The sequence below is a fragment of the Cornus florida genome, unplaced genomic scaffold, assembly GCF_030987335.1.
Source record: "Cornus florida cultivar Cherokee Brave unplaced genomic scaffold, ASM3098733v1 CherokeeBrave_3.0.0_Hap2_Chr05, whole genome shotgun sequence".
NCBI classification, from domain to species: domain Eukaryota; kingdom Viridiplantae; phylum Streptophyta; class Magnoliopsida; order Cornales; family Cornaceae; genus Cornus; species Cornus florida.
The window spans coordinates 74,975,846-74,999,738 of NW_026775575.1; the positions used below are offsets into that span (position 1 = coordinate 74,975,846).

General features: G+C 35.8%; 1 protein-coding gene across 2 annotated transcripts; it reads right to left on the bottom strand.

Moving 5' to 3' along the window:
- Window positions 1-1,975: 1,975 nt before the first annotated feature.
- On the bottom strand, window positions 1,976-13,374 carry LOC132306890 (serine/threonine-protein kinase Nek2). Of its 2 annotated transcripts, none has more exons than XM_059804478.1 (15): window positions 13,059-13,374; window positions 8,835-9,015; window positions 8,613-8,679; window positions 8,145-8,210; window positions 6,714-6,760; window positions 6,547-6,592; window positions 6,356-6,436; window positions 6,211-6,253; window positions 6,020-6,069; window positions 5,849-5,930; window positions 5,710-5,759; window positions 4,911-4,984; window positions 4,726-4,777; window positions 3,429-3,893; window positions 1,976-2,873 (listed from the first exon to the last, which is right to left on the bottom strand). In XM_059804478.1, exons 2-15 carry the CDS (start codon window positions 8,918-8,920, stop codon window positions 2,238-2,240), a joined length of 1,845 nt encoding a protein of 614 aa, XP_059660461.1. In that variant the 5' UTR covers window positions 8,921-9,015; window positions 13,059-13,374; the 3' UTR covers window positions 1,976-2,237. The 2 variants fall into 2 exon arrangements, with proteins under 2 accessions (XP_059660461.1, XP_059660460.1); XM_059804477.1 differs by lacking the exon at window positions 13,059-13,374 and adding an exon at window positions 11,945-12,266.
- Window positions 13,375-23,893: the final 10,519 nt, after the last annotated feature.

Sequence of the window (23,893 nt, forward strand, 5' to 3'; positions counted from 1 at the left end):
CCTCCTCAAAACAATAAATGACCTAGAAACCTAGTCTTGCACGCGCAATAATTCATGTCGAATCGTCACACATGCAGGGGGGCAAAATGTGGGTGTCACTCATTAGACGTTAATGTGGCACGTTGACAAGTCAATACAACCCTAGCTAAATCCTCCATGGCAAGTTGAAAAGTCAAAGGCCTCGAAAGATCAAATCTTGAGCACTCGAAGCCCTGGCATCGCTCCAAGCCCTCAAGCCTCGAAAGATCAAATCTCGAGCACTTTAAGCCCTGGTATCACTCCAAGCCCTCAAGCCTCGAAAGATCAAATCTCGAGCACTTTAAGCCCTGGCATCGCTCCAGGCCCTCAAGCCTCGAAAGATCAAATCTCGAGCACTCTAAGCCCTGGCATCGCTCCAGGCCCCCAAGCCTCGAAAGATCAAATCTCGAACACTCTAACCCCTGGCATTGCTCCAGGCCCCCAAGTCTCGAAAGATCAAATCTCGAACACTCTAAGCCCTGGCACCACTCCAAGCCCCCAAGCCTCGAAAGATCAAATCTCGAGTACTCTAAGCCCTGGTATCGCTCCAGGCCCTCAAGCCTCGAAAGATCAAATCTCGAGCACTTTAAGCCCTGGCATCGCTCCAGGCCCTCAAGCCTCGAAAGATCAAATCTCGAGCACTTTAAGCCCTGGCATCGCTCCAGGCCCTCAAGCTTCGAAAGATCAAATCTCGTACACTTTAAGCCCTGGAATTGCTCCAAGCCCATCAAGCCTCGAAAGATCAAATCTCGAGCACTCTAAACCCTGGCATCACTCCAGGCCCAATAAGCCTCGCGAAGCTGATCCTCGAGCATTCCAAGCCCTGGCACCACACCAGACCCATCAAGTCTCAAGAGACCGACTCTCGAATATCCCGAATCCTGGTGTTACGCCAGACGATGCTGTTTTGAAAGATTGGAGTTCCTTAGCATGAGATGAAGGTAGGATCTTCGTGTCATAGGAATCCATGTTTGGGAAACTTAGGAGAATCTTGGATTGGTGGATGAGAAGTCAAGAGGTGCCTTCGCTCTCGGCAAGGCCCAATTAACAAGATGATGGGATTATACACGTCATAACAACAAACCTTAAAATCACAATTAATGCTATGTCAGGCTTGACCAACCGACGGCCAAGCAACATTTAATACCCCTGATTAAGGGAGAAGTGACATGGCAACATGGGACAAGACTCGAGGAAAGGATTAGACCCTTCAAACTCCTAAATCTTCAGGATTACTCACGTAATCCGGATTGGGGGTGATGCATGCGAGGGACCATGCATAAAAGGGACCATTGGATAATAACCAATGAAATCTAGATCTATAAATGGCACTGTCCTATGAAAAAAGAACCAACCCCCTGAAAGGAAGAAAAGCTGTCATGAAATACTGTATACTCGCCCTACCACCATCTTGATCTTGATAGTTGGTCTTCTTCTCCTCCTCCTGCACTGAGCATCTCCTCTGTTTTCCTTCGTATTTGTATTCCTGATATCACTATTTTATTGTTGTTTTATTACCTAGTAAAAAAGAACCCCTACAGTATATATTGACAAAGAACTCATCAACTAGAAAGTATTAGAAGACTAAAAATGAGTTACTGATTTGTCTTTCTTTTATCCATGGATTAGGACAGTTTGAATAATCCACTTTCACAAGATAGGAAATTACTTTTGTTAACATTTGAGTCTCTTTACAATAGATAAAACATTATTGTGCAGAGAATTACCAACATAGAGCATAACAAATTGACTCAAGTTTACAGGGGTTTTGTACTCTCAAGGATTTTCAGAATTGGAACAATATATTTGGAGGCTTCATGATATGTGAAAATTGATTCTATATTGACATACTCCCTTCCAATAAAGCCATAATTCAAAAGTAGTCAAAATTTCAGACTCCAAAAGTGCTGAAAAAAACTTGCCTATGTATCAAAAAATGGAGTTAGCAAAAGTCAGGTGACCACTGTGAAACATACTGATTCATTATCCTAAGACAATTTAAAAGATTTGGCACAGTTTCAAGTCAAAGAAGAATTCAATTTACAGCTTCTTGATGAACTTCAGAATCCAAAACCATTCCCGCGGATGTGGGAAATAAATAAGATCCCATCCTACATTACCAGTTTCGACAAATCAAGACTGATAATCCTCTCCGTTTAACATTAAACATCGACAGCAAAGCTAATGTACAAGCAGCAGCAATGTGTTATAGTGTTCTGCTAGGCACCAGTTTCTTTGAAGCTCTTGGTCAACCAGATAGCAGTTTCCCTAGGAGAAACCTTCTCAGGTCCGAATGGCTTCAATAACACTCCAAGCTCTTCGAATCTTTCTTGTTGCATGAGCTGCGCACTGAACTCAAGCAACCCTTCCAATGCCTCAGCGCGTTGCTGGTACGACGAGGTGTCGAACCGACGTTGCCGAGAATCTGAAGACGAACGGCTTGAAACCACAGTGGTTGGATTTTGCTCTGAACATTCACTTCCATTTTGTGGAACTCCGCGATCAGCATCAACCATGTGTGGCCTGGCAAATGTTCTATCCAGAATTTGAACAGTGCACTTGTCTTTTGTGATTGATCGGTCACCACAGTTTGGCGATGTAGAAGAACAATGTGCAGGTGTTGATGAAGTTCTGCGAACAGGGAAGAGGGGTTCTTCAGATGAGGCTAGGGGGAATTCGACCATCTTGTCAATTCTTGGAGCATTGACAGAGACATCTGGAGACCCCAAGCTATGGAGGAGACCCATGCTTGGTTTATGAGGTGACTCTAATGCTGCGCCTCTTGTTGACAATGGAAGAGAAGCTCTGCGCGTTGGTCTGAAAGGATTACTTGCTGGAGTACGTGATGCTGGAAGCTGCAAATATGAGCATGCTATGTTATTATATACCTACCGAAATACACTAGCACCTTAAAGCTGTCAGGATTTTACAGATTAGTTTTTGCATCTGATCGGTAAAACCAGATAAGAGTGTACAAAGGTACAACATCTAGTCTATACCATGTAGAGGGGTGGATGAGTTACTAAGTAATATGGTTACAAGCTCGTTGAAAAAATGTCAATCCGATCAAATAATACTTTACCATCCCAACTCGAAGATTCTCTCAGGCATTTTTCTGGAAATTTTTTTTTACCTTTAACTGGGTAAAATGGGATGGCTGATTAACAAATAAACATATTAGGTTGAGCCTATCATATAAGGCATCTTCATTAGTAATTGCAAACCAAGAATACAAAGAAGGTATCAGAAATTCTCAGAAAAAAATTGCAAGCCTTTTTTTTTTCCCAAGTACTAAAAAACAATGTTGGATTTTTTTTTTTTGGCAAGCCTTAAAAATGCTTTATTCAATTCAACATCAATAAATTAGAAACTGAAAGCATAATTTCTATATCCATCACCTACAAACTTACCGAATCGCGATTTAAACCAATGTTGGATATTTTTGATGGAGTTGTATGTCTCCTTGGAGTAGCAGAAGCCTTCGCTGGTGTTGATCTTGGAGTTCTGGCAGCATTCGGAAACTTTGTGGCCGTGGACTTAACAATCCCTATATCTTCATGGATACTTCCAACAGATAATTCTGAGAACTTAGTATTTAAAGAGCTTTGAAAATCCTGAGCTCTTTGAGAAGAACATGGATAGCTTCGCTCAGTTCCAGATATACTAGGATTTAAGGCCCTATCATTGCTAAATGATCGCCGTTTCTCTCTGTTCGCTAGCTTTGTAACGGATTCAGGTGCAAGAAATCTAGTCCTCTTTTCGTAGTTAGAATCAGACCATCTGCCTGGGAATGTATTTCGTCGAGGGCTATTAGATTTCAGATGGATTTGGAGGATGTAAGGTTGAAGATGTGGGTGCCTGAGGAGATCCGCAGCCTGGCAAAACAGAGCAACACTTTAAAGGGCAGAGTTGAAGACATACATTTGACTAAACTGTTAATACCATCATCAAGCCATAAGAGGCTTTGATATGATGTGGACACTGCTAAGTCTGCTATAGTCCAAATTTGGTGGTTCAAATTTGTGCTACATTTTTCAAAAGGAATTTTATAAGATTACATCCCCAGTCTAACCCAACTCCTTGCGCAAGAAATAAAACTTCAGGGAAAGAAGAGAACTATATGGGGGCACCAATTTATAATTGCTACATGTATTTCCTCATTTGACTTCAGAATGCTGTTGTGTGTGGTCTACCCAGCTTCGACTTTACTAAAGCTTGGTAGAACAAATATAAATTGAAGTTTTCCTAATATACTGCAAATAGAATGATATAAATACAAGTAGCTTTCACTCTCTCAAAGTACAAATTTTGACACAAATTTAAAGTTGCCAAGATTTCAAATGATTCCAACATTAGAGAAACATGCAAAACTTGACATCATAAACACATCCATTCACATGTTCACTTGCGGAAACTCCGCAATTCACAGTTCAGCAAGATGATATATACATGGCCTGATCTTCTAACATGCTTACCACTATTTGATTTCTTCCATTAACGACAAAAAAAATATAGAAATTACGCTGGCGGGCATGAAATAGGATTTTGGGAACATCATGACGGATCATATTCAGCCTAAAGATTAAATTCATAATCCATCAGATTGTTCTTAAATGTAGAAAAATGTAGAAAACATAAGAGTATTTGTAAACTTTCAATCTGTACTAAGATTTTTCTACATAAAGAAAATTGCAGAATGTTACTTACACTTGGTCTAAGCTCTGGATTTTTCCGCAGCATACTTTTAACAAGACCTCGACTAAACAAAAAAAAAAAAAAATCAAAATCAAAATAAGATAAGGAAGTACAAGTTGTTAATAGCTAAAACACAACTGGAATAAATGATAATCAGAAATATGTGAATGCAACTTCAAAGAAGGCAAGGGACTCACAATGCACCAGAATACATGGTCGGAAGCGGAGCCACTATGGATTTGTTTATTTTGTTGATCAGAGCTTGCATGTCCTGCTCACAAAGGTGAAAAGAAAATCAATTTACCATAATAGGACTAATAGGTTTAATAATAAATAATTGTGCTGCACCAAAACTCAAAAATGGAGTGGAGGAGGTGGAAACCATTATGAAACAGAGCAACTCGAGTGAAAAGAAACTATTCTTTATAGTTTACATCGTACCTTTGAATGCACCCATAATTTTCATAACATTTAATACAAATCTATCTCACATGATGTAAAATCAGAATTAGAATTATGAAAAGTTCGTCTTACAATGAATTTATAGTATGTAATGACCCCATATTATTTCATGAAAAATCCTTTCTAAGGATGACTTGCTCCTACACGTGCTATAGGGAGTAAATTGAACCAGTACAAACAGCCACACAAGACTCCACACTAGAACCTTTAGGCATTCTCATATTACAATATTCGAAACAAGATTTGAGCGAGCTAATTTTAAGCATTATTATTGCTCAGCTCCATGCGTGACAAACATTGTTCTTATGAAGGAACCAAGAATGTAATTTGCAATATTTGGATCATTGCAAACCTTAAAGTAGTTATAATGATCTCTACAGCAGTTACAGATGTCATACAAGATTGAAATAATATGGCATAAGTCACATAACCATTCTGCCGATGCCATATTCATAAGAGTGCAATTAAAATACAGATATTCTAAAAGATATCATATCAACCCAAAATGATTCAAACAGAAAACCGACAACTTACAAAAGCTTTGAATGCAGGCTTATGAGCAGTCATTTCATATATACAGCATCCTGGATAACATTTTAGGAGTATATTAAATGGTCACCAAAGAAACAGACAAAAATCTAGACCTGAAGCTTAAAACTAGTGTGGAGTTTACCTAAAGACCAGATATCTGATTTAGAACCATAAGGTATATCAGCAAGAAGCTCAGGGCACATATAACTAGGAGTTCCCACCACCTGCAATTGGAGTATATATGCCACAGCAATGAGATTATGCAGAAGAACAATCATGGCAGATGAACAATAATTTTGACCACACTACTCACAGAGGAAGCAAGATCATCAGAAGTCAACATTTTAGCAAGGCCAAAATCACCTGCAACCAATAGATTAATTGAAGCACCTTACACTATACAACATAGAGATCATTAAAACCTGAAGCAATAAGTGGCATATACATTAACAAAGTTATAAAGGTATTCAGGGTTAACAGGAATAAAATAATGTATCAAATTACCTAAACGTATGTCACGATCTTTTGTTAGAAAGATATTTGAACACTGAAGTAAGTGTGGAAACAAAATCAGCACAGAACAGCTTCAGGAATTCAGAAGTGTAACAATTAAGTAAACCTTTAAAAATCACACTGAGATGCCACTGACCTTGACATCTCGGTGAAGAATATGGTTCGTGTGCAGGTAATCCAGAGCCATCAGGAGTTGAACTAGCCACTTACAGAGTTTCTTCACACAGTTCAATTGAAATTAACTTAAAAGAAAATTAGTATTTTGAATTCAGAAATGTTTAGAAGTATAAAACAGAAAACATAATAAGTTAGCTGCCCGGTAACAACCTCTTCAGGAAAATGAACACTGTTGGCTCTCTTGATAGCTTCCGCCCTATGAACAAGTGGTGCAAATGTCATACAAAGAGCAAGAACACATCATATACAATAATACGAATAATTGAACTGATCTACAGTTCTTCAAATGACTCATTTAAACTAGAAAGATGACTTACATGTCTCCACCTTCACAATACCCAATAACAATGCAAACATAGCAACCCTGAAAATGAGGACATAAAGCTGTTAATGCACAGCAAATCAAGATAACAACTTGCTGTGTGAATACCTTAACAGTCAACAAGGCACTTCCCTTTACTTAAAAAAGAAAAGGTATTGCAGCATAAGCTGAGGTCTTTTAGCCACCTCAGTCCAAATTGTAGCCCAACAATTAAGGTTAATGTTGAGAGAGGCACACAGGAATTAGATAACTTGGTAAAATAAGGTTCCTTAAACAGATAATAGGAATTAGATAACTTGGTAAAATAAGGTTCCCTATCTATCACCTGTTAGATTGTAAAATTTACAAAAGAGGGTCATAACATCTCCATAAAAAATTGAATTCTCAACATACAACATTAGTCATACATTTTGCCTTTAACCGAAAAATACAGGAAGGAATGGGCACAATTCATTCGATCACCAGATTAAATTTTTAGCCAGTTCATTAAATCTCTACATGCCATTCATTTATATGAATCTATTACCCGTTCGTATTTCCCTATCTCTAATGAACTTTTACATTATTATGAAAAGAAAATATATATATATATACACATCAACACGAAAACAGAAATCCAACTTGCATGACATATATGATTCTTCTGCAAGTCACAAGGGTGCTGATAGTAATAAGCATAGATAAAATTCTTGTAAGATGTCAAGTCGGTGTCTGTTGTAGATATAACAATTAATTAAATCAGGACTGTAATTTGCAGCAATAGACATACTTTTTTTTACGTATCTTGTACCTCTTATCCTTTACAGATTTCCTTAAAAAATACATCTTCTGGTACTGACGATCACTCTTGAAATGACCTTAGTGTTACAAAGATTTAAGCACAGCCTTTGTAGGGTTATTTTTGAGCATTCAATTTTATCCAAATTATCACCTCATTTCGCCACATCTAAAACGACCATGATAAAATTAACTAAACAACAACACACGTCCTTGGCACATAACATCAAAATCTTAAGCTAGAATGATTTGCACATTTTTCCACGATTAGGGCACCATGGTACAAGAGCAGAATAAGAGGTGTGATTTTTACCCAATGAAATACGACAGTATACTTCTTCTAATAAATAAACTTTCAGGTTCCTTTTAAAGGAAAAAATCAAAGAATTCATGGCTGACTTCACACTCAATAGAGATGGAATCTAATGAATTTTAACTTTTTAAGTAAACATTTATCAACCCAAAGGAGTATGCAATGTTATAAAAGATATAAAGGAACAGATAGTATCACAAGAACATTAAACAAAAAGTGGACACTAAGAGAATTGCACAGGATTAATAAAACAAGCAGGTTAAAAAGGACCAAATATCCAATAACTATGATTACTTTATTTAGTAAAAATGGTTTGATGTGAAAACATGCACTGACCTTTTCTACCCAGGAATCTTTATACTCCACAATATATGGATTTCGCACTCTAGAGACAAGCTCCATCTGCACAATAATAACAGATGCAGCAGCTTATGTTCAATATATGCATTAAAATGTTGAATAGGCACGAGATGCTATATATAAGTGCGCGCATGTGTGATTATACACACACATATAGATTTAGAGTTCATTAAAATCACCAATAGGCCTGTGGCCTAGCGGTACAAGGCCCCTACTTCCCAAAGGGAGGTCAGGGGTTCGAATCTGAGTGGAGGCAATGTGTGTGAGTACCAACTAGGAAAAAAAAAAAAAAAAAAAAGTTCATTAAAATCCACATCTGTTAAAGAGACAGTTAAGATTATATCGAACACATATAATTTAAGATTAAACTTTCAAATCATTTGCGACAAATTATGCAAACTGATTTCATGTAGATAACAATAAAAGCAAAACAAAGACACTGACCTCCTGGTGGGCAGATCTGCGAGTCCTATTGGTCTGCCGAGCAAGACGGATTTTCTTCAGGACATACCTTGATTAAAGAGGAAAAGTAAAACTCATCACCATAATATATAAACTTACTTAACATGGTAAAGAATCATATCACACACTATCCAGAATGAAAAGTAATTGTGCAAGTTTGTATAAGCATGCATAAAAAAGTTTAAAAAATGGATGCACCCTTACTTTTTCTTTTCATGCTTATGCCTCACAAGTAGAGCTGAACCAAAGGAACCTTTCCCAATCTGCTCTAGTATTTCATACTTCTCCATTTTAAGTGTTTACGGCCTAGCACTCCCTGTTTGATGCCTTTCAAAAAGCTTCAATTGTAGCATCAACTTAAGTTACAAAGATCCTATCAACATATCTGCAGATACAATATCAAACAAGAAAGAACATTGAGGCACAGAAAAATATATTTATAAAACTATCAAAAACACCACACTAAAAAAAAAAAAAAGGTTGAGAGTTAGGCGCACTTGAAAAACACATCATCATCATCCAAACAATCATGTAGCACTCTAAACTAGAAATCCTGTACCAGAAGTGGACATCACAGAAGCCAATAGAAAAAGCGAGAAACTTCTGATTGCCCAGAGAGAAAGCATGCATGCTAGGACAAGAAGGGCCCACCATGGCCTATAACTAAAAAAATCATGCCACAGACTAAAAATAGACGCCTAAAGGCTCCACTGGTAAAATCAAGCTTCACCAACTCCCATACTGATGTGGGCCAGATGAGAGAAGAAATGGTTACCTAAGGTAATGCTATTTTGTATTTTTAAGTTGGATGATGTTTGAGATGCCTTGTGTGGAAGACCAAGATGCTATCCTTCCATGCTGCTCCAACGTAAGAAAGTCCATCATGTAGAACCATTTAACTCATCCTATAAAAATAAGTATTTTCCACGATAGGAGAATCCAAGAATCCCAGTGAATCCCATGGTATTGTCCTTTTTCTTTATAGCCCAGGCCCCAAGGAACTGAGGTAGTCTGGCTGCCGATGACATCTAACAAAAGGTAGAGAAATCTACTATTTAAACTAGCCTAAAAGGCTAAAACTGAAAAGCTGACACGTGTCTGGATTTGAAAAATCAGTAGCTTTCTTCATTATAGCATGTGCACATTTTAACTTGTTATGTGCAGTAAAAGGATTAAGTTGGTTTAATAGCAATGTTAATTTAAGAGTTTTTTTATGACCTACAAATATCCAATCAAGGAAGTAAGTGTGTAAAATAATGAATATCCTTCATTTTCAAAAAAGTTGTTGATTCCCAATTTCCAAAAGTCAGAAGCATGCAACACATGCCTGTTTCAACTTCCTTTAGATTTCATATGCTTAAACCCACATAAGTTTCAATATCCCTGTTCTCATCCATCCATTGTCCTCCAAGGCAACCATTATCAGCTAATATATGAGATTAGTGGACCTCATCAAACGTAGGTCCAACAAGAGGGCATTTGACAAGCAGGCGAGGAATGATGTAACACTACAAAAGGATAATTGCAAGCACAAAAACATTGCAAGCACAAAAACACAAATATTTACACCACCAACTACAATGCCAAAAAATTTAATCACAACATTAGTGGGAGCAAAAAAAAGGGTAGCCCAGTGCACAAGAAATGGCAGGGTGAGAGTCAATTATGAAAACATATATATCAATAAAATTCAAATATATACCAGTATATATCCACAACTTCACCAAAAGGACAGAAGCATCAAATCTTGATCGGAATATAGGTGCATGTGTTTATGTCCTATTTATCCCAAAAAAATGTAGTCCACATTCACACCAACGATGCAAACACATAAAGTTCCTAGATGATTTGAACTCAAAATTATCATTAATTTTTCTACCATATTAGTGACATACTTGTAGTATTCTGTCAACAGTATACAATATCTATAACATGTTATACAACAGAAACTATGTACTTTTAGATTTTTAGCCTTTTTAAGGCTTTACAGATGAAATACACATAGCAAATGAAAAGGATACCAAAATATATGTACTTTAAGGAATATATTTATATCATATACATACAGCATGATAAGAGCTATTTTCGGTAATCCTCTGATATATCTCACGATAAATCACCATTTTTTTTCGACATAATTAAAATTTCATCCAAAATTTACATAACATATCCATGCAATACATCTATATGACACTTTGCAAAGTATCTACAATAAGTTTGGGGTTTTTTTTATCTCTTAAATATATTATTTTATATTTTAAAGATGTTGCATCACTACAAATTCTGATATTTTATCCCATGAAAGTGAATTCGAAGCACAAACGTTCTAAAGGAGAAGTCATAACAGGAAAAAATGAATGCATTAACAATTTGTTTGGGATGAAAATTGAACCAAGTCTATCCTTCCGCATAAAATTCAAACTGATTCCTTGGGTTTTCTGAAGCTCCAAAATTAGTGATTTGTCTTTTCCAGTCATTAGTTTTAAAAGAGAGTAGGATCCAAACAAATATCTCGCAGCTATTTTCCTTGAAGTTTTCTTTCGTCTCTATAAAAGCGAAAGGGAAAGAAAGAACAAAGGAAAAAGAAAGTCTTAAGACTCTGAATATTTTTAGTTAATATTTGAACAGAATCCTCCAATTGATCAAGAAAGAAATAGAGGAAGTCTAAAACTCGGAGCCCTGAATGTCTTAATTTCCATTATTTGAAAAATGAAAGACAAAACCCTCCAGTAGTTTTTATCTGGGTACAACTCTTTTCTAAGTCCAGCTTTTGCAGGTTAATTAAAATAAATAAAAATGATGCATAGTATTTTCCTATGAATTCAACATGTTTTATGCATTTGGCAGTTTCTCAGCAAACAAACAGAGGGCAAGTGACATTGCCTCCTTCGTACACAATTAATTTATCTGTCTGAATGAAGCCCAACTACAATGAGAAAATTAAGCTCAAAACATCAACTTAATTAAACTTTGACCAATATGAAACAATAATGAAAGCTAAAATGGAAATATGTATATAATGAATCCCATTATCTACACAATTCTGGACAAACCCCAAATCAAACCCAAATAGTGCGAACAATTTGTACATCAGACGGAGAAACGACCACCAAAAACCTATAAACTGCAATAATTCTAGAAATTCTTGTTGAACTAAGCTCAGTGTAACGAAATAACAGAAGAACAAACAAGGAGGGCTACAACTGCGAGCACTAACAACAACCCCAAAGAAAGAACTGAAGAAAAATACGAACTTTCCAAGAAAAAACGAAAATGAAGAGCAAGAAAGTGGTGGAAAATGAGAAAGAAAGTACCTTAGATCCGGTGAGATAGTTGTATGGTAGTAGAACCCTAACAGTAGATCTCCAACTCCGTTTTAGATAAAGTGATTGGTAAAAGATTCACGAGACTTCACAGGTGGTATATAAAATGAACTTATATTACAAACCCTATGGCAAAAAGCTTTTCTACTGTGTTATATTTTAATAATTTATCCATGTCAGTGAATGAGAGAGAGAGGGGAAAGTTAGAGAGAGAAAGAGGGGAAAGTTAGAGAGAGAAAGAGAGCGCCAAAAAAATTAGAAAGAAAGCAAAAGCGATGTGAAAGAGAGAGAATTCAAACTTGCAAAATACTATTAGACAGATATAGGTCAAATATCCTTTAAGAAGTTAATTCATTTGAAAATGCCAAAAACTAAACCTGAGAAGTACGAAGCTACGTGACAGACACTCCGTGAACGCTTGACACCTTCAGATACGTCTATATATAGTCTATATTTATATATATTTATACATTCCACCCTCAATTAATTGTTTACACTAAAAAGAAGAGGCAAACTTTAGAGACCGAGGGTCGGTTTGGATGACAATAATGTTATATGTTATGGTTTTGTATGATATAAAAACAATCGTTCTGATATTAGTATGTTTTTAGTAGAAATCGGATCAATGTTTGGTAAAGATTGTTTTGTTTTGTGTTAATTTTATTTACACCCCCTGATTTTTGACCATATCCCACTTACAACCCCTCTTAGTTTTAATATTTCACCTACACCCCCTATTTTATTAACAGAGCGGTGTAATTTTACAATTTTACCCTCAATTGTATATTAATATTCATAAATAAATTATATATGAAACTAAAAGACTAAACTACCCTTACTTTTCTATTACCTAATTGTTCTATGTGTGAGCAAGTCATCAAGTATACTGAAGCATCTATTAGGGTTCCTATTATCTGTCCTTGACTTGCCTTAGCCGTGAACTGTGAATAGCAAAAGCAATTGAGCTTAGATCTGAAAAGAATTTGGATCATAAAGGAAGGGAATGGAAGAAACAATTAATGCCAACACTGACAAATGCCCTCATCAGATGAACCACAATCCAATAGAGAAAACCAGTGAATTTGTTAATGGGGTTGAGTTGTACCCTGCGCGCGATGTAGAAGCAGGCACAGATGACGGCGGACTGATCGCGACTAGTGGGCGAACAAGAATTCAGGTGGGGGTGATGCTTGGTGACTGTTCCGATGATGGGTTTGTTGTCCGAGGCCAACCACGCGAATGCGACACAAAGGTCTCGGCGAGGAAACTGGTTTGGATTTCCCGGCGATGGGCAAGAAAGAAATAACCCACGACGAGCACGGATCTCCTCCCATCGCCGTCGCCACCTCTTTCTCCACCGCCACCTCCTATCGTCGCCGTCACCATCCACTATTTCCTCTTCTCACCATATTTATCTCATCTCTCCTTTCCCTATCAATTTTATTGATACATCCGCATGTGTATATATTTATATATGGATTGAAGTTTTACATGTGGTATATATGTAGATATATATGACATCAACTATCCTTTTGGGGAAATTCCAAAAAAAAAAAACTATCCTTTTGGTAACGAAGGAAATTTTGTATATAGGAATTGTTGTGAGGGGCTTAGATGATTTCAGTGGGTGGAGTTTGTTGGATTTAGAGTTTGGGAAGGATATCTTTGATTGTTAGAGAGAAAGAAATGTAATATTTTTAGGCTTTATTATGTAATTTTTTAAAAAAAAATTTTAATTAGCACAAATATTGAAAATTTATTGTATTGAACAGAATCAGCAATTTATTGGATTGAACAAAATCAGAGAGAGAATCATGTTGGAGGATGACGATGAATATAATATATATGTGTGTGCGCGCGTTTGTTTAAGTGAAATGAAGGAGTTAACAAATTAAGGGTAGTTTTGTAATTCTGTATTGGTCAATGAGGTTAAAGATGTCATTTTATATATTAGAAAGATAAAATTGACATTTTAACAAATTTCTTATGCTGACGTCAGCCCACACCGTTAGTTATTTAACGACATGGGGTAACTTGTAATGTATGATTAAAGATCAAGGGATGTGCGTGAAATATTAAAACCTAGAGGGGGTGTTAGTGGGATATGGTCGAAGTTCAGGGGGTGTAGGTGGAATTAATCCTTTTGTTTTTTATAATTATATATGAGAAACATGATAACGTGTTTGGTATTGTCATGTATTTTAAGGAATTCGAAAACAAAACACGTTTGGTAAGTTAGTTTTGTTATCAAAAATTCTGAATCAATAACAGAATACCTGTTTGGTAAAGATTGTTTTGTTTTTGTTTTGAAAAATTATATATATGAATACAATTATAAGTTTATATGTAAATAGTCCATTTTTTCTTTATGATTTGAGATACTTTGTTAAAATTTAAAATAAAATAAAAAATAAGTTGGGAAAAAAAATTATGAATAAATTTACATATATAGTAGCAACCAAACTACAAATCTTAAACTTTATAATAATGAATAAATCTGCATAAACATGATTAATGGCAACCAAATTACAAATCTAACTTTGTAATAATCTTTCAATGAGAACAGATCTTTGCACTCCATTTATCTTTTTCTTTTGACTTGCATTCCATTTAACTTTGTTTTGTTTCATATATATATATATTATAAATTCATGATGAATGTGAGAGAGAGAGATCCTTGTAGTTGAAACTAACAAGAAACAAAGCCAAAACGTTGATCTTCTTGAATTGGTCAGAGTTGAGATTTGGTGGTCATTGAAGCTTGTGAATAGTTTTACTTCACCTAGATTAGTTTGAAATTTTGTACTGGAGGTCCTTCAAATTGGTAATATTTTTTTTGTTTAGTCGTGAGACCATTTTCCTTTTTCTTGAGTATTTATTTTGATAACCGATTTGTGAATATTTCATACAATATCCAACCATAAGTAGAATTGATAAATATGAATAAAGATTAAAAGCAAGCAATCAAGGAAGATCCCTTTCTTACAAGACTGAACAACATTCACATATATACTTCCACGTATAGTTTTGCTGTGCACATCACAATCTTAAGAACTTGAGTGTTGCACCATTCACATATATACTTCCACATATAAGGAGTTAGACATTCCTTAAAAATAGTATGTGTGTACACACACACTTCATTACACTTACATAAAATGTACACACAAGTGGAGATCACTAATATTCATTCCATAAAATGTACACCCACTTCTTTATACTTGCATAGGTCTCCATTTGATTAACTTAGAGATCACTACCTTCCTGGAGTTGCAGTAACTGGAGAATGCTTCCTATTAATCTCACTGGTGCCACTGCCTACAACTTACTACCATGTCTTTCAATGTAATAGCAAAAAATGAATTTGAATATAAAACAAGACATTACCTATAGTAGTAAAGCAAAGTTAAATTCAATTTTTTAATTTTATTTTTAAAAAATTCGGCATGATTTCCCCTTAAAAATGGACATTTCCAAAATTTCAAAACACAATAAACACAAGGGACACCACCCACAAAATTAATTCAACAAGGGACACCGCCCACAAAATTCATTTACCAAGGGACACCGCCTACAAAATTATTTCAACAAGGGACACCGTCTACAAAATTCATTTAACAAGGGACACCGCCCATAAAATTATTTCAACAAGGAACACCGCTCACAAAATTCAATTAACAAGGGACACCGTCCAGAAATTTAATTCAAGCAAGATATATCTAACCTTCTTTCAGGCTAAGCTGCAAATTTGGAGTGTAAATGACCTCATGCAAAATAAAACACATGAACAACATTAGAGAAAAACAAAATAACACACGGTAGGAATGAAATAATTAGAAGTAGTAAACAAGATATATCTAACCTTTTTTCAGGGTAAGCTGTAAATTTGGAGTGTAAATGACCTAATGCAAAACAAAACACATGAACAACATTAGATAAAAACAAAATAACACACGATAGGAATGAAATATTTAGAAGTAGTAAACAAGATATATCTAACCTTTTTTTAGGGTTAGTTGTAAATTTAAAGAGTAAATGACCTCATGCAAAATAAAACACATGAACAACATTAGATAAAAACAAAATAACACATAACACACGACAGGAATGAAATAATTAGAAGTAGTAAACAAGATATATCTAACATTTTTTCAGGCTTAGTTGTAAATTTAAAGTGTAAATGACCTCATGCAAAACCAAACACATGAACAACATTAGAAAAAAACAAAATAACACACGGTAGGAATGAAATAATTAGAAGTAGTAAACATGATATATCTAACCTTTTTTCAAACCAAGATGCAAATTTAGAGTGTAAATGACCTCAGTAGCAAATTTTACAAATGCCCTAAAGCTCACTCCCAGAATAATAGAGAAGAGAACACAATAGCAACTAAAACGCAGTTCAAAATATACCATTTAAATATATATTACATACCAAATGAAACACAGGAAATTAACTAAATACGTATTACATGTCATATATTACAAAAGATGGAAGTTTATCTAACTTTATTTTTCAATAACAACGATAATGAGCAAAAAGAGAACAATCACAATAAACATGATTGTGATAGCAAGACATGCACAACATAGGAAGAGCATGTACTTCTGTCTACATTGTTCATTTTGAATCATTGCAATGACTCTGTCCAAGTTAGATTGAACCTGTTCTTCAACTTGTGCACCTTGGTGCAACTTATCCACCCACATAAATGCATTCATATGTGACTACAAGAAATATAAATTATACAATTAAGAAACAGTAACAGAAATAGCACCTAAAAGTTTAAAACCATACCTCCTGAGCTGGACACCTATAGAATTGTCGACCATCATTTTTTGGAGTTCGAGCCCTATACAGATGCATAGGACCTCTACCACATGCACATTGTGGTCGCTCACCTTCAAGCCTATACATAAGTGCGCCTACAAGTATTAAAGCATTTAATATTTGATGTCCTAATATAATTAGTTATTACAGTTATCCATATATAAGGAGCATCTGAGTTTAATTTACGTAATATAATTAGTTATTACAGCTATCCATATTAAAATTCTATACACAATTAGACAGTTTTATAATTAGTGATTACAGTGCTCCCAAATTAGGTTGGCAATATGATCATGATGAATATCCATCTGTCGTATCTGTGTATTAGTAGCACTGACCACCTGAACATCATCATCCACATCAGGTTCATTTTGTGAAGATTGAGGGGTTTCAAAATCAAAAATTTCATCAGATTCACCTTAGGATCTTATGAAATTATGCAATGTACAACCGGCAATGACAATAAGAACTTGAGTGTCAGAGTGATAAGGGGGCGTTTGCTTCAATATAGCGAATCTCATCTTTACTAGCCCAAAACATCGCTCTATGATATTCCTCAATGACGAGTGCCTAAAATTGTACACCTCTTCTCTACCACGTGGTCCTCTAGTATGTCTACGATATTCCTGCATGTGGTAACGTTGACCCCGGTAAGGGGCCAAAAACCCCGGTTGATTGGCGTATCTAGAGTCCACTAAATAAAACTTACCTGTCATGTTAAGTATTAAAATTAACGTATTTGTAATGTTAAATGCATAAATATGGAAAGGTAATTTTTTTACCTTCGGGTGGTGATGGAAAATTGAAATCCTCATTCTGAATGCACTCATTTAAAATCTTCGAATCATTAACAGACCCTTCCCACCTTGCTAGAATGTATGTGAATTTCATATCAAATGAATACACGGCCATGACATTTTAGGTCGTATCACCCTTTCTACCACAAAAGGGTATTTGTTGGTTAACTGGCACTACAACATGGATATGAGTACCATCTATGGCTCCTACACAATTCTTAAAGTATGAGTAAAACTTTGGATTGTTCTTTATCTCTTTAGGAATTTCATTCAAATTCGGGGGAACAATAATCTTAGTCCTTAACTCACAAATTAACTTTTAGACAGTATAAAAGTGATATGAAATTGTGGATGTAGAATGTTGAAATCTTTCAGCAACGACACGATTCCTTTCATCGTGAGACACGGTAAGTAGGAAAATTGCAACTTGTTCTTCTACCATTAGAAATGTTGAATCTTTCAATCCTAACAATTTCAACTCACGACACAATGCCCTAAAGGTATTGGGGTACATCCGAAAATTTTCATAACACCTATCTTCATGTCCATTTAAAAGCTCGAATACGTAATCTTCCCCTTGTAACATGAAATCCCTACAACGTTGCTTATCAAAATGTTTATGATAGTACTCGTATACGGCTGCAATCAATACAAGAATTTCTTCCTCATCATCATCATCATAAATGGTTAATATTGTCCTTATATCTATAGCTACCATCCTATTTAAGAATAAACAGAAGCAGTTATTGTAATAAAAATTAAGCAAAATGAAAAAGACATATCAAATCATACAATTATCCAGCAATAATGTAAAAGCAATAGATATAGAGCATAAATAGTTATCCAGCATTAATTTAAACGCACTAGATAGAGGAATTAAATACAGTCTTCCAACAATAATGTAAAAGCAGTAGATAAGAAAAATTCATTACAGTTATCCAATAGTAATGTAAAAGCAGTTATAAAACAGTCATCTAAAAGCACATAAAAGTAAGATACCGAAGAAATCACAGAGGCTAATTCATCACCCACCCAACCTTCCTGTCATCAGGAATACAAAGAAATTTGTCCCTCCACACCTTGTCCTCACCAAATATCCTTATGATCTTAGCATAATGGGTATCATCAATCCCCATTAATGTGTTGACGATCTTAACGCACTCTTTAAGCTGGGGATCCATTTCTTTTTCTTTTTTACTGGGAGATGTCACTTCAGGCATTTCGGTAAATCGAGATGGTTGACAACTAGAAGATGATTCTGCTATGGCTTTTGCAATTTTATCAGCTTTCGCGTTCCCAGTATTAGTCAAACATTCCATCACTAGAGACATTGTTTCTGAAAAAGTTTCTTTCTTCGGTTTCTTAGCTACAGGTTTAGGAGTAGGACTGAGGTCAATAGGTCCTTCTATATTAGGTCGTTCTACATCAGTTATGCCCTTATTGCCCTCAGTGTTATGAATTTCAGCTTCATGTGTTGCCACTTGAGGCATTGTTAGCACTTGGTGAGGTCTGGGTGGCTTTGTAGAAGGATGAACATGCTTGCCAGTAGCATATGTATTCCCAAAATCTTTACCATCTGCTCATAATTCTTACACCCCTGTTTTTTTATTTTTTTGCCATGCTTGAGAACCTACACGTTATTAGCTTACAATTATTGTTCATCAAACCCTTTTAATACTAAATCACTAATTACTAACTGTATGTATAAATAAATAGACATGTATTGAAATACTAACCTTGCACAATCGAACCCATCTTTCAGCTTCCAACTCAATCATCCTAGTTTCACTGTTATACCCTACACCAGTCTCAGTTAATATTTGTTTGCAATCTTTGTACAGTGCTCTTATATTATTGAATTTTTGTTTACATTCGTCCTTCGTGTACTTCTTTCCAGTTTCCAATAACATTGCATCCACAATATGTGTCCACCCATTTGGATTAAAAGTCGTGCCTGTACGATTTCCTTTTCCAACATCTTCCTCCATCAAGAACATGAATTTCTCTTGATGGGCATCACACCAAACAACGGCATCGGCCTGTTCAATAACTACAACATCCTCACCATTCTCACCATCAAGAGAATGAATGTCTTTTGATGGGTATTACTCAACATTGTCATTGTTCATGTCCATTTGATTATTATTAAAGTAATTAAACAGTTTAGTAAATTGTTTATATCATACTAATTTTAATGATCAAATTCAATGGTACTACATTACATTAGAATTTAAAATTCAATGGTACTACATTTCAATTGTGTTTTGACTCATAATTCAACACGTCAATGATAAGTAAAGAAGGTACTGTCTATGAAACACTTCAATCCAACTCAGAAATGTTCCTCCTAATACATTGTTATAGTGTACAGTAATTATGGAGTAGAATAGAAGATTACTTCAATTGTGTACAGAAATGTTCCCCTTAATTCAACAAGGGACACCGCCCACAAAATTCATTCAATCAATTCAATAAGGGACAATGCCCACAAAATTAATCCATAAATCCAAGTAAAATTGCCCGTTCTCCATCTAAACTACTCCAACAAGCAAAAGATTGACATCTATTGTACCATTGGACCAAAGCAACGAGAAAGAACATGCTTTTATAGATGAAGCCCTGAAAAAGCCTTAAAATGCCTACCCCTTACACCCTGTTTTAATTCTCAGTAAATTCATTTACATTTATGAAGAGATCCAAGATATCACACACAAACACTCACTCTCTCTCTCACACACACACTGCCTTAGAAACTGCAATTATAGATATTTAGCTCATATGGACAAAAAAGAGAGTTCATAGCTAGAATCTGAAAATATGTATACAAAACAGAGACACATACGGAAATATAATTTGTATTAAGGAGAGAGAATGTATTGGCAGAGAAGGGGTCAGAGGTGTTAATGGAGTGGAAAGGACGACCACACAGATATAGATGAGTTGTGATGTGTGTTGTTGTGTGAAATTAAATGTGTTACACGAACTCTCAAACTTCATTTAGAAAAAAAGTCATTACCAACTGCTGATTTTGCCTAAACATAGCACTTGGAGGGAAATACACTTGCAAATTCAGAAGCTTTAGCCTTTCAATCAACGCACACCTTAACCTGAGAAATCAGAGAGAAAAACAATACAAAACCGTCAGATCCTCCATCTAACAACTATGAACTAGGATTTCGGTGGAAAAGATAGAATTGACTCACACACCTGAGATAATAGACACGATCGGCCTATTAGAGAAACACAGGGAAACCTTCGACTTTGCATTCCAAAGCACGAACTAGGGTTTTGGTAAAATCACCTCACACACAAATCGGTCACGGAACAGAGATGGACGAAAGCAAATACAACGGAGATTGCAAAGAAAACCTTGTACGATCATGGATTTGTCAATCTTGAAGCAAATCGACAACACCCAACCTTCGTTTCAAAGGAATCGCCCCTCAGTCGCCTCCGGAGTGCAAAGACGAAGAGAGAAATATTCTGCAGAAATGAGCTAGGGTTTCTAAAATTAGGTCTTATACGTGATATGCCGCTACAGTATAACTTGATATTGGTTTGGACCGGCTGTTTTTGGTTTCGCCTTTTGGTATGGCCGCTAAAGTGTTGAAAACACTCAATATCACAATTTTGGTGATATGGGTTTTGCCCCAAATCTGAAAATGATATGGACCTTTTCAAAAACATATCAGCCCACACCAAATGAGATATGGGCCCAAAACCGAAACCAAAACACCAAAACCAATAACATTTTGGCCTTTCGAACAGGCCCTAAGGCTAAGTTGTTATCTAAGGCGCCGGGTCAAATTATCCACTTGAGTTAATTTTCTTGATGTTAATAGAGTCAAATTATTATCCAATTGACTCAATTTTCTTGAAGTTAATAGAATGATATTTCATTAAGATACTCAAAAATTAAAAACATTTTCTATTTGTTTCAATATTTAGTGAATGATCTCAACCACTTGAAACACATTTTACAAATCTTCAAATTTTTATATTAGAGAAACACAAAACATAGGTGTAGTTCAAAGTGTAAAAACTTCTTTACCTTCAAAAAAAAAAAAAAAAAAAAAAAAAAAAAAAAAGGCTTTATATATATAGTACAAAATGTAATGACATTTTTCATATGTTATTAAAATGTAATCAACTCAAAAAATTATATTAATTCTAGATTGGTCCAACTCCATTTTACCCACACATATTAAAGCTCAACAAATCTAGGCACCGGACAAACTAGGTTCGGCGATGTGGTGATGGATTTGAATTCAAGCTTGTTTCGGTTCCTCTTCTTTATAAGATTTTGTGTGACTTACATGAGGCGGAATGATTGTGGAAAATAACTAGGAAATAATACCTAAAGAGATGAATAGATTCAACTTCTCCTTTTATTTGACTTTTGCCGAATTTAATTTTTACAAAAATAAAAACTAATTATTAACCACAAGCAAAAATAAAAGTGCAAGTAATGAAAAGTATGAGTTAGATTTGGGCACAAAAATTTTAGCGAGTAAACCTAATTAAAAATATTCATCTAATGACCTAATGAGAGTACATGACTACTTGGATTCACTCATTATTCTTGGTCACTGGTTTTAAGTGAGACTCTTATAATATAATTGATATGTCATTCATGGTCACATTAGTTATAGGGGTAAGGTAGCGTTGCTTCTACATTGGGATTCAGGTGTTGATGCTCAATTCCTTTTATATTTGTATTGTGTCTTTGGGATTTGGGTGTGACATGTTACATAGCTCAAGGCACCATTGTGAGTCGGTCTTTATTATTATTTTTTCTTTTCTATTTAAGAAGATAGTGAGAATTTACCATAAGGCCTATGACCCAACGGTATAACCTCTCCATCTTTAAAAAAGAGGGGATGGATTCGAGCCCTGTAAACAAAAAAGTGTGTGTGTTTGCTTTATCATTAAAAAAAAAAAAAAAAAAAAAAAAAGAGTGAGAATTTCACAGTCTTCTATTTAAGAAGCATGATTACTTTAGTTAAAGTGCGATGGCAATATCGAATTCTCAGAATTATGCGAATACAACATGAACATGTATTGGTTGAACACAACATAGACACAATTTGGATACTTTCAAAACACAACTGAGTGATTTTGTAACTATCTTATTTTAACAAGATGGGATTCAATGTTTTTGATACATATTATGGTTTAATTAGAAAAAATATAGACTGCATATATAAAATTTAAGAAGACAAACAACAGACACATGTAATTCTAAACTCCAAATGAGTGGTTCCATTCATGATTACAAGATCGAATGACTAATAAAATTTCTTTATATATATAAAATAATATATTTATTATTTAGGTAAAGTAAGTACATAGACATCCCCTCAGGTTTGGGGAAAGGCCAAGCAGAGGAAAGTTGGCCTGTTTTTGGACAATGACACCCCTTCAAGTTTGAAAAATGGACAAAGAGACCCTGAAAATGGTGAATTGACCTTATTACCCTTTGAAATAAAATTAACATTTTAATTGACTTAAATACCCTTTGATTAAACCCGAACCCGAACCCGAACCCGAATGTATATTATACAGTTCACCAGAGGAGAGAGAAGGGAGATCAGATGGATGGTGGTTGTGGCTGCGATGGTGGGTGTAGAGAGAGGGGCAGCTATAGTTGAAGAGATAAGGTGAAGAGGAGAGGGAGGAAGAAGATAGGAGAGAGATTGTGGTGATGGCTACGACAATGGGGGTGGCAGCGATGAGTGCGATAGTGGCGGCGAAACCCAAAAGCATCGGCGAAACCCTAAAATTGCTGGCGAGGACCAAGCTCCGATGACGATAAGGCCACGGACTGAACAGTGTGGTAAGGTTTAGAAACTGACGAGCAGAAACAATCAGGCGAGGACCAAGCTCCGATGACGACAAGGTCCAGATGAGCACAGTCCAATGACCGTCACCTGCAAGGCCGAGGAGGCTAAAGTGGCCATCCCCTCTGCCGTCTGGTTTGAGTCTGATTAGAGCCCTTTCCGTGCGCAGATAAGAACTGGGGATGGTGATGTGTGCAGATAAGGGAGTGATATATGTATGTGTGTATGTGTGTGTATGTGTGTGTGTGTGAGTGTGTATAGAGAAAGAGATGGGAAGAGGTTGGTGGTGGCGGCGGCGGCGGCGGCACCGATCTCATCCTCAAATCTTCTCTGCAGGCTCAAACATCAACTATCTGCAGCTGTCAAGAATCAAAGACGCCAGCGTGGGGAACGTCTCTGTCAATCCAAGTCAAACCTGACTTGTCCGAGGCCAAGTTCGTCGCCCGAACCGAGGCTGAGCTTATGGAGG